Genomic DNA, 17474 nt, shown 5'->3' with positions numbered 1-17474 from the left:
GCCGGATGACGAACTCTTTCTGGATAATTCTACAAACTTTTTTAAAAATTGATAATTTTTTAAAATAAATCAACGATTTTTTTTAAATTGATGAACTTTTCTGTGAAAGTCGATGAACCTTTAAATTCTATGAACACGTTTGAATACCGACGAAGTTTTTTGAAAATTGATGAACATCTTTTTCAAAATGGATGAATGTTTTTCAAAAAAGATGAACTTTTTTAGGATTTATGAACTTTTTATAGTTCAATGATCTTTTTTTAAAATACATTAATTTTTTTGTATTTCTATGAACTTTTTTGAAATTTAATGAACTTTTTCCAAATTGGATGAAATTTTAAATTTCAATGAACTTTTTTCAAAATTAATGAACCTTTTTAAAGACATGAACTTTTTTTAAATGGATGAACCTTTTTCTTTAAATTTGTAAACCTTTTCTATTTAATATTTTTATTTTCATAATAGATAGAAAATCCAGGAGCTTTTTCGTAATGTATCAACAGACAAAAAATTGAGCAGCTTGCGAGCGTGCTAGTGGGCCGGCCCAGGCCAGCGACGTTGCCGGCGTCGAATCGATAACTAGTGCGTGCAGCGCTGAATAGGAGCTCCCTTGTTTTCCGGTCCATGTTGCCCATTCCATGAGCGGTGATACAAGCCGCGTTTGGATGTGCAAATTGAGCCGCCTAAAATGGATTTAGTAGTACCTGATTGCAATTCGGTTATTTGGTTGGACTGTTAATTGCCGCTTGGAAACGAAGCTCAAATCTAGCCTTGTATTTCGCCCCGGAAAAGGCTCATTTAAAATCCTCAACTCGTAGAGGTTAGACGAAACGAACCCTCAAATTAAATTCATTGTCGATTGAACTCTCAACTATGTAATTTCGGTCTAAATTTAACCGTGACATCATTTGAGGCATAAAATCATTAATGTGGCCAATGTCATCGGGAATTCATCTGCCTGGTAAGCGAGGCAGCGGCAGTGTTAACCCCGGCACGCACCCGTCCTTCATGTTGGGCCATTCAATTTATCTTTCTTTTGTCCGTTAAAAAATGAGTTTGAAAATGCATTAACTTCAAAAATAGCTTTACTTTTGCTAAAACTGTGAATCTTTTTTCAAAGCTTAGTTAACCTTTTTTCTTTTGAAAATCTGGTTCACGATGTTCTTTTTCCATTTGCTATATCCTACTAGGATGACCACCAGTTTTTATATAGTTTAAAATAACTAAGGCATTTAAAATTCATAAAATTATAAAAACGTATAAAAATTCAAAAAAGGTTCCCGATTTAAAAAATCACAAATTTTAGAAAAAAAAAGGAAAAAGGAAAGGAAATAAAAAAGAAAAAGGGAGCAAGTGAACACAACACATGTGGTGTTTCTCATGGTTGCTTGCATCGGTTGACAACAAGAGGTCTCGGGTTCGAGCCAACCCACGCGCTTATTATTTGTTTTTAATGAAAAACTAAAGCGAGTTGATTTTTTTTTTAACAAAAAAGAACTAAAGTGGTCCGGCCCAACAGGGAGCACGATGTGCACCCTTTGCGAAATGCAAATCTGGTACATCCTTTGCCACATTGACAACCCTCGTTTGAAAATGCCCAAAAGGTTTGATTTAGAACCAGATTGCATTAGGGATGCAATCAACAGGGATTTTGACCTCGGGTTCGTTTTGCCAAACCACTACGGGTTTATAGTTTTAAATGGATTTTTTCCATTTCCTCCCACCAAAACTTCCCTCCAATGATACGAACCTCGCATTCCAATTCCCTCCGAATAGGCCCTTTCTGACAAAACATACCCTTCATTGCCCTATCCCCACGCCCTCGAGAAAAAGGAAAAGAAAAGGGAGACAAATGGAATAGAGCAGTGACCACTAAGGAACTCAATGATAACCACGAGGGAGCTCAGGCGAGTCCCACAGATCTCGGCGACCTAGATCAGATTCACCCCCGGTCCTTCCTTCATGTATTGCGTGAAGAATAAAAAATTGATACACTTTGAAAAAGTATGATCCAATTGCCTCACTTGGACACCTTGGTGCTTAACGTTTGTATTAATGTGGTGAAGACAGAGCCATGCTTTGCTAATATGAAATATTAATGGGGGTAGACATTCTTTTGAGATCGTGTACTTTGAAAGATTGATGATTTTGCTTCTTGTGCTTATAATTATTACTATGTTAATGTTTGTTAATTAATCGTTTCTTAATAAGCATACATGGAAAATATTATGTATGAATAGCATGTCACATCAAAAAATTTGTTTTTAACATTTACCTACTCGAGGACGAGCAGGAATTAAGCTTGGGGATGCTTGATACGTCTCCAACGTATCTATTATTTATTATTGTTCCATGTTGTTACATTATCATATTAAGATACTTTTTGGGTCATAATGAACCAATTGATATTATTTTTAATCACTAACCTATTAACCCTGTGCCTAGTGTCAGTTGTTGTTTTCTGCGTGTTTTTTGTTTTTCAGGTTTTCAGTACCAAATGAAGTCCAATTGTCACGAAACTTTTTGACGATTTTTTCTGGACCAAAAGAAGACTTGGAACTTTGAAAGCTTTGGGAGGATACCTGAAGCCGCACGAGAATCCCACAAGACAATAGGGCGCGATCAGGGGGGGTGGCCACGCCCTGATGCCTTATCGCCTCCCTGTGGCTCCGCTTGCCTCGTTCTGTAGCCTATAAATTCTCATATATTCCAGAAACCCTAAATGTATCGACGAAACACTTTTTACACCACCACAAGTCTTTGTTACGCGGCGACCCCATCTGGAGCTCCGTTCCGGCACTCTACATGAGGGAGGATCGATCACGGAAGGCCTCTTCATCAACCTTGGTGCCCTCGTGATGATGTGTGAGTAGTTCACCACAGACCTATGGGTCCATAGTTAGTATCTAGATGGATATCTCTCTCCCCCTCTTGATCTTCAATACAATGAGCATCGCATCTTCGCTTTGATCTATCCGATGCAATTCATTTATGCGGTGTATTTCTTGGGATCCGATGAATTGTGGGTTTATGTTCACATTATTCATGAAAAGTATTTGAATCTTCTTTGTGTTTTATGATTCTTATTTGCATGATCATCATAGCTTCTTAAATCTATCCGATCTATTGAATTGCTTTGGCCAAGTAGTTTGATCTTTCTTCAGTGGTAGATGTGCGTTGTAGTGTGTTCAACCTGGCGAGTTTCTATATCCCAGTGGCAGAAAGGGCACAAGTTGCGCCTTTGTGTTGCTGCCACTAAGGATAAAACGTTGGTTTTTTTTTCATTTGATTGAGTTTACCTTCTCTACATCATGTCATTGTTCCCCAAGCATTACTCTATTTTACTTAATACTCTAGATGCATGATGGTGGTCGATGGGTGGTGTAATAGTAGTAGGTGGAGGAAGTAGTCGGACTATTTTATTATGGACATGATGCCTATATACACATGATCATTACCGTTAAAATCGCATAACTATTTGTTGTTATATCAATTCCCCAACATTATTTTTTTACCCACCATATGTTACTTTCATGAGAGATGCCACTAGACAACACTATGACCACCGGGTCTATTCACTTATATATATTCAGAAAATTTATAATTTCCTTGTTGTTATTGTTTGTCTTTTATTTTTTTTCAAGTCATAACTATCTACAATTATCTACACACCTTATCCGCTTGCATATAACGAGACCAAGGGGATTGACAACCCTCTTGCCCGCGTTGGGTGCAACTTGTTTGCTCTTTTGTGTGCAACCGCTGAAGACAGTTGAGGATTGATATTTCTATTGGTTCCATAAACCTTGGTTTCTTAATCTAGGGAAATACTTACCCACATTGTGTTGCGATAACCCGTTCCTCTTCACGAAAAACCCTACGCAGATCACACCAATATTGTTTATCTCCATACCTCTACCACCCGCATTATGGACTTGATCATGCCCATGGTATCTTTCATGCATCGTGGCCTTCTTGAGCTCATGGGTGATGTGATCGGTTGCACCAGAGTCAACATAGCAATTGGTGTCTACACCATAGGACATGTTGGCTCTAGTGGCAACTTTCTTCTTCTACGAATTATCCTCTGCATAGAGCCACTTGCATTTTTTTGCTATACGATAATTTTTCTTACATATTTGACATTTTCCCTCGTATTCATCGTACCCTCGAAAGTTGTTGCTGTAGTTGTTTTGGCCTCCCCTATTGTTGTTGTAGAAGGGGCGACAACCATTGTTGTTGTAGTTTGGTCCACCACTTCCGTCTGAGTTGGGGTAGTGGCCACCATCGTAGTGGCTACCACCATCACCATAGTGGCCTACGCCACCACCATCGTTAGAGTTGGAGTAGTGGCTGGCGCCATTGGGGTTGGAGTAGTGGTCTTCGTCGTCGTCGTCGCCGTTCCCACCACGACGAGAGCCGCCACCACGGTCACGGGAAGCAGCATTGGCCGATGACTTGAAGGCACTAGCACATATGCCTTGGAACATCTCGTCTCATTGGTCTAATGAGGCCATCATGCCGAAGAGTTCGTCGACCATGATCGGATCAACACGTACATCTTAAGTGTTGATAATGGGCTCATAGTCCATATCAAGCCCAGATATGATGTGGGACACAAGCTCATCTCCATCTATGGTTTTTGTCGCTCCTATATCATCAGCAAGGACACACATGTGACCGAAGTAGGCAACAACGGATTTAGTTCCCTTCTGGGCTGTGTTGAGAGCTGTGCGGATGTGGTTGTGCTGAATTCGATACTGGGCAGAGAACTTATTGGCGAGGGCTGACCAGATGGCATGGGAGGTTTCCAAATATGCGACTTGGACTAAAACTTCTTTGGAAAGATCGCACGGGAGGTATGCAATGATTTGTTGATCTTGGATTAGACAAGGCGCATAGGTAGGGTTCGAGACAACCTGATCTTTTCCCTCGACATTCTTGCTGGTTATGGTTTTGGGAGGTTGTTCTGCGGTTTTGTCAACGTACCCAGAGAGACCCGCCCCCATGATCTAGGAACGAGCTTGAGCACGCGAGAGGACGTAGTTGGATCTGGTGAGGGGTTCAGAGACATTGTTGTTGAGGCCGGAGGAGACAATCGAGGTGGATGTTGACATAGTCGAATCAAGGATGGACATGATGGCTATACGAAGAGGGAAAGGGTAGTTCTGATACCATGTGAAATATTATGGAAGCGTCTCGAATCTCCATACAGGGAGAGCCCGCACATATATTGTATTGATCTGGACGGGAGATGTATCGTGGTGTTACATCGATAGGTTGTTACCAGCGAACAAACTGAGAGGAGATACATGTGGGATAGGGAGAATGGATAGGAAGATAAACATGAATAGAATCTATCTCTAACTACCCAAGACTTGTTACACAAGATGATGGATGTGCCATATGCAAAGTGACATGTTGACACATGTTTAACACATGTATGTGTGCAATCTCGCGAGACGCTTCTACCATAGGAAAAACACCATCATTACTCTTCAAATTTGGTATTTTAAAAAGCCTTTGACTCAGCTCGGTGGCCCTTCCTTCCCGAACCTCTTCGAGACATTGGTTTCCCGCTTCACTTCATAGGTTGGTTTCTACACTGTTGCCCTCGGCTTTGTCGCGTGTTCTGCTCAATGGTGTGCCCGACGATCCCATAAAGCTTGGGCATGGGTTGAGGCAGGGGGAACCTGCCCCCGTGCCGCCGCTATTCATGCTCGTCATCAACGCCCTACACTACATTCTGGTAAAGGCCACGGCTCAGAGAAACCCTCATCCCCTAGGTGGGAATGCTATGCGTATCCATACTTCTATTTACGTGGACAACACACCATTGTTTTTCTTTGACCCATTAAGGAGGATGTCCAGTTTTTCGCGAGTATTCTCAAGCACTTTGGGGATGTCACGAGCCTTGTCACAAATTGTTACAAAAGTTTTATCTCCCCAATCTGCTGTGAAAATGTGGATCTTCCAGGCATCCACCAGTCCTAGTCGGCCAAGCATACTCCTTTCCGATGAATATACATTTCTTTGCCTTTGGCTGTCAAGAGGTTGAAGAGAACTCATGATAAGCCCCTTGAGGACAAGAGTGATAGTCATATCACTCCTGGGTCTGAGGGCATATTACCTTAGCGGGTTGTGCGGTCTAGGTCAAGTCGGTCCTCATAGAGATTGCTATCTACTGCATGACGGTGTTATATTTACCCGTGGAAGTCAAGAAGAAGATCGATGCCCTAGACGTGCTTTCCTTTAGGTGGGTTGTGATAAGGTCATAGATGGAAAATGAAAGATAAATTGGGAGCAAGTGTGAAATTCCAAACTGCATGAAGTCCTCAGAATCCTAAATCTCGACAAGTTTTCCACTGCCCTTCGCCTCCGGTGTTTGTGGGCTGAGTGGCTTCACCCGGACAAGCGATGGGTTAGCTTGGGAACCCCTTGTGATGTCAATGACCAAGATATCTTTGTCATGGATACCAAGGTCCAAGTTGGGTATGCCAAGTTCCGGGAGTCACCTTGGCTCAATGGGATTAGACCCAAAGACGCGGCTCCAAAAATCTATGACTTGTTGAAGAAGAAAATTGATTTGTTCAAATGGATTTGCATGACAATTACTGGACTTCCAGGTGGACATTCTTCAAGGCATCACCGTAGAACATGGTTTTGAGTTTGTCACCCTCTCGGAGAGGCTCTCCCACGTCCACCTTAACATCGACACGCCTCACACTATCACTTGGACGTTCACTACTGACGGACACTACTCGGCTGCATCGGCATACAAGGCACAATTCTTTGGCCAAACTGATAGGGCCATGATCCCGACCGTTTGGAAGATTTGGGCACCTTCTAAATGCAAGTTCTTCGCAAAAATGGCAATCAAAAATAGGATTTGGACGGCAGTCAGGCTTCATCGTCGTGGGTGGCCAACTGTGCAAGATGGTCCACACTATCAGAGTTTGGCGCATGGTCAAAGATTGTATTGAACTCCATGAAGTACATCCTTCTGACTGGGGTGACGCGACTTCCGCTAAAGAGAGGTGGAGCAACAATGATACCAAGAAGACACAATCATGAAGGCCGCTTGCTTCCTTGATGTTGCTAATCTCTTGGGGGTTGTGGAAAGAGATGAATACGCAAATCTTTTGTAATAAAACCGTTTCAGTGGGAGTCATCGTCGCTAGGATGAGACCTATCTTTGTAGCATTGCGTAGCAAGGCACTTGAGTAACGTAATGCCACGCGAGTGATTGTTGTAATTCGGCCTTGGACCTTAACCTCTAAAACTTCTCTTCTAATCGATGAAAATGACAAATCTTTTGCCTTGTTTATAAATAAAAATAAAAAAATAGGCCACAGACACCAGCTTTAAAACTACAAGGAAGAACGAGGCGAAGAGGGGAAGTCACTCCTACCATCTAAACTCAGAGGAAAGCTTGAGATTTTCTCAGGCTTACAACCTGGCCAGAACACTCTTTTTTCGGGTCTGAACGCCGCTCCTCAGGCAAGGGTTTCTCGTCACACCTGAAGGCTATGGAGAAGCCATGGCTCAAAATTCAGTGCCCTAACAAGATGAACGTGGTGCTTTGGAGGCTGGCCCATACTTGTCTGCCCGCAAGGGCTGGCACAGGTTCTCAACTCCAAGTCAGATCAGGTACGACTGTTGTTATTGTAATCGTATAAGGAAGAGATGGATCATTGTTTTTCTTATTACATTGCCAATATACCCAAGAGCTATGGATGGGAAAAAATAAAATACGTATTTTTTTAGGGAAATAAAATAAGCATATGGTATTTTCCTGAAGCTAACAAGCTTTGTTGTTATCAGGCCATGGATATTGGTCTGAAATTCTGAACCGGCTAAGCTTCAGATTTCCATGCTATATATGGCCCTGGCAACAACTAGACGATGCGGTATTTGGGGAAACAGGAACAGCTCCAATAAAAATCAAAACCTTACCTGACCTCTGACATCATCATGAAACAGAAAATGGTCTCCGCCACAGGAAGATGTGTTGCAGTCTTGCAGATAAATGTTGATGGTCTAGGCGCCGGTGTTCATGGATCGGTGCAGGAAGTGAATCGGGGTGCTATTCACCATGTTGGAATCTCAGAAGTGGCTGAAGCCCTTGCATCGCTATCGTCTTTTGCCAGGAGTTCAGGTTTTCATAAGATACATGTAGTAGTTCAGAGTTTTCAGAGGTAGTTCAGACCATCCGCCTATCTATGATAAATAAGGTGCAAAGTCCAAGGGATAAAGAATATAGCATCAATGTTTTTCTCTACGGAGTAGTAATTTTAATTTTATTCATGTAATGTTATAGCAATGAGACAGCTCATGTTCTTGCAAAATCTGCAGAATATGATCAATGCTGCTGGTGCGATGAGGAACATGAAACTATGAGGACAAATGTTTCTATGAAAAGATTATTGAGGACAGGTGCTGCCCTTCGGAAGAAACTTCAAATACTGGACATTCCCAGCAAGCCAGTGCAACATGGAGCAAACAGACCGAATGATTTTATTCAATGAACGGCAACACAATCGTTTATTATCCGTAGAACACAACGCGGTACAAGAGATAATCAACCCCACCCCCTAACCATTCCCAGGGACACGCCTACAAGAGTCTCACTCACCTACAAGATTTCAAATCAAGGGTTTGAATGCTCCACACAGCAAACCAATCACATTTGAATCAGATGCACAAGACAGTCGAATCGCAGAAGCCAATCGGAGGGGTCAGCAGCAGCAGGAGGACGAGGGCATGCTCAAAGCTTACCCTTGAGCCTCTTCTTGAGGACGTCCATGACGGCGCCGAAGTCGGCCTTCACGCTGACCGGAGGGTTGGCATACTTGCAGGCCATGTCCTCGATCTTCTGATCGTGGTAGTCGATCTTGGACTGGGAGAACTTGAGGCCGTGCGCCGTGCTGACGACCACCGTACGGTCATTCGCCCCGATGGTGCCCTCTTCCCGGAGCTTGAAGAGCGCCGCGAGCGCGACCCCGGTATGCGGGCAGGCAAACATGCCTGTGCGATCGGCGAGGGACATTGCATTCATGAGCTCCTCCTCCGTGGCCTCTGCGACGATGCCATTTGTTGCCTTGAGTGCGACCACCGCACGGTCGACCGACACCGGGTCGCCGATCTGAATCGCGGAAGCAAATGTCGGCTGGGCCACCTGTGGCTGGAATTGGGTCCATCCTGACTTGTAGTAGTGGTACAGCGGGTTGGCATTGGCGGCCTGCGCGCAGACAAGCCGTGGCAGCCGATCAACCAGGCCAAGAACACGGCACATCTCGAATCCTTTGTAGAAAGCATATATGTTTCCAAGATTGCCTCCCGGAACGATGACCCAATCAGGGACCTCCCAATCGAACTGCTGCAGTATCTCAATGGCCGCCGTCTTCTGGCCCTCGAGCCTGAGGGAATTGAGCGAATTGGCAAGGTAAATGGGCAGCTCGGCGGTCACCTCCCTGATGAGCCTCATACAGCCGTCGAAGTCGGTGTCGAGGGAGAGCACGGTGGCGCCGTTGGCAATGGGCTGGATGAGCTGCTCGAGCGAGATGCGGTTGGCCGGGAGGAAGACAATAGCCGGGATCCCGGCGGCGGCGCAGTATGCGGAGAGCGCGGCGGAGGTGTCCCCCGTGGAGGCGCAGCCGACGCCGGCGATGGGGCGGGAGAGCGGGGCGCGGCGGAGGCGGTTGACCTGGCTGACGAGCACGGTCATGCCGAGGTCCTTGAAGGAACCCGTGTGGGAGATGCCGCAGTGCTTGACCCAGAGGTCCTTCATCCCGGCGAGGTGGTCGCGGCCGAGGCGCTCGGCCCAGAAGAGGTTGGAGTTGCCCTCGAAGAGGGAGACGATGTGGTCCGGGTGGATCCCGGGGAGCACGAACTCCTTCTTGGACCAGACGCCGGAGCCGTAGGGCCAGACGGTGCGGCCGACGCGGGAGTCGAAGAGGTCCCGCCAGTAGGACCCCGGGTAGCGCGCCAGGGCCGCAATGTCGTGGCGCACGTCGAGCAGGCCGCCCGAGCTGGAGCGGTACACGATCTCGTCCAGGGAGTAGCGCTCGTCGGCGGCGGACCCGGGACCCGGCGGGAAGGGCTCGTACCAGGCGGAGAAGTCGTTGGCCGGGGCCCGGTGCCGCGCCGCCTCCTCCCGGATGTCCTCGTCCGCCGCGCGCCGGTGCTTGTTGGTGGGGACGGCCGCGTCGGTGGCGCAGCGGACGCGGCGGCGGAGGCGGAGGTTGGGCGCGGCGGAGCGGGGGCGGGAGAGGAGGGAGGAGAGGGACGGGGACGGGGCGTGGGTGGTGGCCGCCATGGTGGAGCTGGCGGCGGGGATTGGGGGAAGTGGGATGGGGACTGTGGAGGTGGACGAGGGTTTTAGACTGCAGCGAGTGGGGGTTGGTGGAAAGTGGAACTGGTAGAAACCGCGCGGATGGACGGCCCTGATTTACATTTATGAGACGACATCTGACGGGCACCGTCTGTTCAATCGGACTACATCCGACTGATGATCGTCTAGACAAATCTGATGATTCTCATGACAAGCTTGACAGCAACTACTGAGAAATATGACAAACATACCACATGCATTTCTAGTTAGTGCAATATAATATCTGTGCATCAACAGATGCACATAACCTAAGTTGTACGTATAACAGTATTGTTTAAAAACGCCCCCAAAAAAAGCGGCAATCAAGCCATGTAAAATAGAGAAACTCAATTTGTTACATAAGGAGATCTGGTTGGAAGAAAATCTGCTGATATACGCTAGAACAAATAGAAGCTTCACGCTGGAGACCGAAAGCGTAGTACAACTCAATTTTACAAGCTTTGGTGTGAGCTCCATTGGATGCCTCTACAAATCAGTAAGGAATACAGAATACATATGCTCAAAGGACAATGGTCCTTTGCGCTTTCAAGTTTCTGCAGCTACCTGAATGACTCTAACCTGAGCAAACTAATTTACACTTCACAGTGTGCATCTCAGCATTGTTTATGGTCAGGTTATCTTCATCTCTTCAACTTTTCCAGGTGGCTCTGGAGCTGGAGTGTTCACAAAGGTCGCACTCTTGTTGAATCCTTCCAGCAACATTATCCGCACCGCTCGCAAGCCCCTGAGGAACGTGGAATCAAGCTGCAAAAGATTGGGGTGGGGACAGAGGTTAACTCATGCTGTGGTTGTTGTACAGAACAATAAAGTGCTTCAGCTAGCTTTCGAGTTTCCGCAGAGATCACTGAGTGCTTGCTTAGAAGGAGAGAAGTTTCAGGGACAGCACAGAAACAAATTTCCAGGAATCAACTTCTTCAGTTTGGTATATTTCAGTCTAAAACTTGTACAGCGCAATATAAAAGTAAAAGTACCTCTTCTTGTTCTTCCTTGCTGAATGCACGTAGAACAAAACCGATGGCTCCCATCATTCCAGTTGGCCGTCCAATGCCTACACAAAATTTATGGGATTTGTATTTTCAGATTCGTCACCTCAAGGACAAAGGCATTAAAGAAGCGATTATTCGGCATACCAATTCTTAGACGTGGGAAATCACGGCTTTGTTTCAGATGGTGAATGACACTTCTCACCCTGAAACATTAATCAGATGTTAAGGTAGAACAAAGGCAATGATTTACAAGAAATACTCCCTCTGTAAACTAATATAAGATCGTGATCTACAAGATCTTATATTAGTTTACAGAGGGGGTAACAAAGAAGCGCTGAGCAAAGCAGGATGGGAACAGGTTAAATAAATACCCATTATGCCCTCCATGTCCCCCCTTTGGCAGTAGACGTAATTTTGCAAAGGGTAAGTCTAGATCATCGTAGATCTAAAAGAACCAAAAAACAGTTTGTGAATAACTAGGAACATCAAAACATGTATCAGCTAGCGGATAATATTTACCAGAACAACTTGATTAAGTGGTATCTTGAAATATGAAACCAGCTGGCCGACCTGCATAAGGTAGTCCTATTCAGTAAATAAGGCCCACCAAAAACAGTGATCTGAAGCTGCATTTTTAGAGTTGCTATACTTACAGACTCACCACTTGCATTCATAAAAGTCTGCGGCTTGGCAAGCATCACAGGGACATCACCAATAAGGCCTATAAATACAAGGCAATAAGATAAACAATGCTGTTTCAGGAACAAAAATGTTTATCCATATCCATTGAGGGCATACATTCAAGCATATAAAAAAAGGTAAACTAAGAACTTGCATTCTAAGGACATAATTCTTGATTTCACAAAGATTGGCATGTAGATATGTCCCACAGTTCATTAACTGAAGATAACGGGTGGTAATAACGCTTAGTGCAAAAAGGTCATGAAAGAATTATTTTTCTCAAAAACAAAATACAAATGATTGGGTTAACAGTTCACACCCATCTGCTAGACCATTACAACTCTGAAGTAATGATTGTTTGAATTTCAGTTCAGAGCCTACTACACGTTTCAGTTGTTGCTTATTGAAGAGTACAACAGTACCCAGCGTCATAACTCTGAACTTTGCAATATTTCAGTTGTAGAAGAAGGCACAAGAGGGATTCGTTTAATCTTCCTTCTCATGATCGAAAGATAAGAAATTATTGTGGTGATGATACAAGGGGTTCACCTTAATAAAAAGGCTGCTGGACATGGTTAAGCAAATGTCCTTTCTTGGTTCATCCAAAGACATGGGATGGCATTAAAATCAACTATTGGTGTGAACAGTTGTACAAGATTGATTACAATATGGTAAAGTTTTATAAGTGTATGGCTATGATAAATGCATGTATGGTCTAATTTTCTAATTAATGTAGGTATTGTAAGAACTTCCGGTTCACTAATGTCCATCTATTCATTTTCCTTTTGTTCACTTTGCTCCAATGTTCAGGATATCGGTAACTGGTACCATATCGGTTGGGTAATGAGTAGGGATAAATAGGCGAATTTTCCAGTTAATTGGCCCATAAATCAGTTATTCGACCGATAAATCAGTTAATCAGTTATTCAGTGACCCACCGAGTAGCAATTAACTGATCGATATGCCGATTAACTGGCCGATATTTGGAACAACGCTTTGCTCAATAAGTTGAATTGGTTAATTGACCGTTGGTTTTGTGCACTATTGTTAAATTTAAAGTGGTTTCTTGATGAGTCTTTTTTACTTATCTAAATAGTTTGGGACCCAAAAAGAGAGTAGTATGTAGTTCATTAACCTTTTTTTTAAGTATACAGTTAGTCGAATATATGTACATTACAATCATGGGAAATTTTGTACCCCAAATTTGCGCTCAGTTCATTGTTAGATCCTGCAAAAAATTAATAGATAATTTTGGTCGCAAGTTTGCACCTTCTGGGCATTCATGTTTTTTGTTGTTTTAAATCTTCGGTTACTATTTGTGAAGCTAATCTTGGTCAGTAACTATGCTGCACGGTCTCTCAACGTGTTCTAAGTATTATCTGATTGCCAGTTGACTTATCATCCTATCTTTTGTAAATGATGGGGTTTTAAACTTGAAAGATCATACTTTGGTTAGTTCACTTCCCATTAATAAATGGATGGGGGTGTTTGTCACACAGCAAGCCTACTTAACATAAAAAAAAGGTTGGGAAATTTCTAAGGATGTTGTATAAAAGATATACTCGCATAGAAGTTGTTTCATACACTGAAAGAAGACATTAACATAATTTGTAGAAGCGACTTATGTTTTCATTTTAATTTATGTAACACATCTTATGTATGAAGCAAGTTTAAATTTCCACTCTTTGTATATTTGCCATCATCCTTAAGTATTTTGTTATGTTTAATATCTACCTTAATTATCGCTGAAGATGACAACATTTGTTCCGTTGCACCGCACGGGCAACTTGCTAGTAATTCAAAAACAGAGCTAGACTTAATTTGAGCAGGTCAACATTTATCTTGTTGCAGTGATCAGTTGCAAATTATATCTCGAACGTACAACTACTGCACAGCTGCACCTATCGTAAATCAACAAACTCTGTGTGGAAATTACCTTTCCCGACCATGGATTTGAATTGCTTAGTGCTGACAGATATCCCCTCAGCTTCTGCAATAGCATCGATCATCTCAAACCCAACCTGTATGCAACCATATTATAACAGGATATGATAGTGAGGTAATGTGATCCAGACTATAGGTTAACTACTAATCTCATTACTTGAGGACATTTACATTCTCAGCTGGAAGTAAGCACTTATAAGTCCAGGACGGTACGCGGTTAACTGAAAGCCAAGAGTTTGTAGTACATCAAGCAAGCAACCAAAAAGGCAACACCTTTACCCTGGCGAAGAGCTTAGCAGCAAGCATAAGTAGCCTTTGTAAGCACGTAGCATCAATTTTTGTAGACATGGTTAGAATGGTCTCAACAAATTGTAGTTTCTAGCAACTCCGATTTTACTAATTGCATCGTGATTAACTAGGAACCAGCTGAAAACGCACACCTACTTGCGAATAAGACAAGCAAAGCGGGATCCAGATAGCTGGAGCGCCAGAATCTTACGTTGTGGCGGGTGCCCTTGTACATCCTGCCGGGGTTCCCGAGCCCGACGAACAGCCACGGCTTCGGGGCCGCGCCGCCGGGGGCGGTGGCCGAGGAGGAGGATGATGAGGAGGCGGCGGTGGTGCTTGCGGGGCCGTTCGCGCCCATGCTTCTACGGCTCGGGCGTGCGAAGGAGACGCGCGGGGAGGTGAGGCGGGAGGCGGGGACGCCGGAGAGGAGCCGCATCGCCGCCGTTGTGGTTTCCCCCTATAAAACGGGTCCTGGTTGACCCGGGTCTCAATCGTACACGCCACACGGGATTCCCCTTTGACAAGTTGACCTCTAAGCCTATTGGGTTTTGGGCTGGGCTTGTGGACTGCTTCACCACCTATTTGGGCTGAAAGAAAAGAAAGAAAGAAAACTCAGGGCTTGTTTGATTTATGACTAATTTTATCGTAGTTTATCTCTATCCCTAAATGGGACTTGTGGAGTTGATAGTTTCGCTTCGCTGCGATCAACACTATATTATGTTTGCGAGCATCTTATTTTACAACCGACCGATTTTGACACATGCATTAACTCAAACAAATCGACATTTTTACAAAACAACATCATGCATTAACTCATTAACATTGAATTTTAAGAAAATCTCAACTAAATGAAAACTTTCCTCGCGTTCATTACTTTACATCTAAATCAAATTAAATCTTCCAAAAAAATAACTATAACCAAAGTTGGTCGTCGTTTTTCGTATGTTTCGTTTTTCGGTTTTATTTTCTCCCTATTTCATTTTTTATATGACCAACCTATCATTTTGTGCTTGACATACTATCAAAATTGGACATGTACGTCTTGGTTAGTTGGTATTGCCGCCTCAATTTCAATTAAACCTCCCCCATGGATTTCTTTGTTCCACCAATTTATTTAAACTGTTTTTTGGCCCACTATTCAACTTAATCATATTTTTATCTTCCAAATTTAGTAATGTTGCTATGAAAAGGAATCAATCATCACGATCTTTAATCAGTCTTTAAAGATCAAATATATGAAAAGGAATCAATGTTTAATAGAACAAGGCATTGTTTATAGAATGAAATCAATGTTTGATAACACAACCGAATCGGTTCTTATTACTGGTTTGAACACCTCCACTCCGGTCAACTACCCACAAACAAAGTAGCCAACCAGCAGGCTAAAGTTTGCCTCGCTGGTTTTATTTCACCCCACCTTCCACCACCCCCTTCACGCTTTTTGTCTCCCTCACACGTTATTCCCTCCCTTTATCGACCCAACTGATCACTCTTTGTCAAACAAATCATCTATCGATCTCTCCAATCATCTTGTCGCTCGACCATCTTTTTCTAAGGTTCCTCAACATCATCGTACCTCTACCACACCTGTCACCACCAGCTCGTGGTCGACATCAACCTCATCGAGTGTGGCTTGGTCAATGCCCAACTCGTGAGATGACAAAGCCGACATTATCACCTCACCCTAGGGAAGGGTGTATCTACGACTGTTGTGCTGGCATCGAGGAGCTCTGCAAGGGCTATCCATCCGCCCACCCCCTACTCAGACGTATCTATGCATATTTTAGTTGTGGCGCTACTCCACCCCTCAACTGTAGTTGCCCATCCTCCTCCACCTCCTTGACACCCCAAACCCCCGCCCCTCGAAGATGCAGGTCGGTGATGACCCACAAGTATAGGGGATCAATCGTAGTCCTTTCGATAAGTAAGAGTGTCGAACCCAACGAGGAGCAGAAGGATCTGACAAGTGGTTTTCAGCAAGGTAAAATCTGCAGGCACTGAAATTGTCGGGAACAAGTGATTGTGTGGTGAGATGATTCGTAGCGAGAAACAAGTAACAAAAGTAGCAACGGTGCAGCAAAGTGGCACAATCCCTTTTGTAGCAAGGGACAAGCCTGGACAAAGTCTTATAGGAGGAAAAACGCTCCCGAGGACACACGGGAATTTCTGTCATGCTAGTTTCATCATGTTCATATGATTCGCGTTCGTTACTTTGATAGTTTGATATGTGGATGGACCGGCGCTTGGGTACTGCCCTTACTTGGACAAGCATCCCACTTATGATTAACCCCTCTCGCAAGCATCCGCAACTACGAAAGAAGAATTAAGACAAAGTCTAACCATAGCATTAAACTAGTGGATCCAAATCAGCTCCTTACGAAGAAACGCATAAACTAGGGTTTAAGCTTCTGTCACTCTAGCAACCCATCATCTACTTACTACTTCCCAATGCCTTCTCTCTAGGTCCAAATAATGGTGAAGTGTTATGTAGTCGACGTTCACATAACACCACTAGAGGAAAAACAACATACAACATATCAAATTACCGAACGAATACCAAATTCACATGACTACTATTAGCATGACTTATCCCATGTCCTCAGGAACAAAAGTAACTACTCACAAAGCATAATCATATTCATGACCAGAGAGGTAATGAGTAGCATCAAGGATTTGAATATAAACTCTTCCACCAAGTAATCCAGCTAGCATCAACTACAAAGAGTAATCAACACTACTAGCTGTTGGGGAACGTCGCATGGGAAACAAAAAATTTCCTACGCGCACGAAGACCTATCATGGTGATGTCCATCTACGAGAGGGGATGAGTGATCTACGTACCCTTGTAGATCGTACAGCAGAAGCGTTAGTGAACGCGGTTGATGTAGTGGAACGTCCTCACGTCCCTCGATCCGCCCCGCGAACAATCCCGCGATCGGTCCCACGATCTAGTACCGAACGGACGGCACCTCCGCGTTCAGCACACGTACAGCTCGACGATGATCTCGGCCTTCTTGATCCAGCAAGAGAGACGGAGAGGTAGAAGAGTTCTCCGGCAGCGTGATGGCGCTCCGGAGGTTGGTGATGACCTTGTCTCAGCAGGGCTCCGCCCGAGCTCCGCAGAAACGCGATCTAGAGGAAAAACCGTGGAGGTATGTGGTCGGGCTGCCGTGGAAAAGTCG

At 44.3% G+C, this 17474-nt stretch overlaps 2 protein-coding genes across 2 annotated transcripts; both read right to left on the bottom strand.

Moving 5' to 3' along the window:
* Positions 1–8494: 8494 nt before the first annotated feature.
* On the bottom strand, positions 8495–10368 carry LOC123449081 (threonine synthase, chloroplastic-like). Its single transcript, XM_045126170.1, has one exon. It carries the CDS (start codon positions 10316–10318, stop codon positions 8768–8770), a length of 1551 nt encoding a protein of 516 aa, XP_044982105.1. The 5' UTR covers positions 10319–10368; the 3' UTR covers positions 8495–8767.
* Positions 10369–10766: 398 nt separating this feature from the next.
* On the bottom strand, positions 10767–14799 carry LOC123449091 (peptidyl-tRNA hydrolase, mitochondrial-like). The gene is made up of 8 exons (XM_045126181.1): positions 14504–14799; positions 13997–14081; positions 12033–12100; positions 11899–11949; positions 11751–11824; positions 11524–11582; positions 11365–11441; positions 10767–11137 (listed from the first exon to the last, which is right to left on the bottom strand). Exons 1-8 carry the CDS (start codon positions 14726–14728, stop codon positions 11003–11005), a joined length of 774 nt encoding a protein of 257 aa, XP_044982116.1. The 5' UTR covers positions 14729–14799; the 3' UTR covers positions 10767–11002.
* Between the last annotated feature and the right edge of the window lie 2675 nt (positions 14800–17474).

This window comes from Hordeum vulgare, chromosome 1H (assembly GCF_904849725.1).
Source record: "Hordeum vulgare subsp. vulgare chromosome 1H, MorexV3_pseudomolecules_assembly, whole genome shotgun sequence".
NCBI lineage: Eukaryota > Viridiplantae > Streptophyta > Magnoliopsida > Poales > Poaceae > Hordeum > Hordeum vulgare.
Note: the sequence above shows the minus strand (reverse complement) of the source record. Positions and strands in the feature narration are given on the sequence as shown.

Excerpts from the sequence above, each read along its gene's own strand:
- LOC123449091 (XM_045126181.1), bottom strand. The coding sequence starts at position 14,728 with ATGCGGCTCCTCTCCGGCGTCCCCGCCTCCCGCCTCACCTCCCCGCGC. Across the intron at positions 11,583-11,750 it reads GGACATGGAGGGCATAATGG|GGTGAGAAGTGTCATTCACC; the intron begins GTATTTATTTAA and ends TTAATGTTTCAG. Across the intron at positions 11,138-11,364 it reads GCAAGGAAGAACAAGAAGAG|CTTGATTCCACGTTCCTCAG; the intron begins GTACTTTTACTT and ends AATCTTTTGCAG.
- LOC123449081 (XM_045126170.1), bottom strand. The coding sequence starts at position 10,318 with ATGGCGGCCACCACCCACGCCCCGTCCCCGTCCCTCTCCTCCCTCCTC.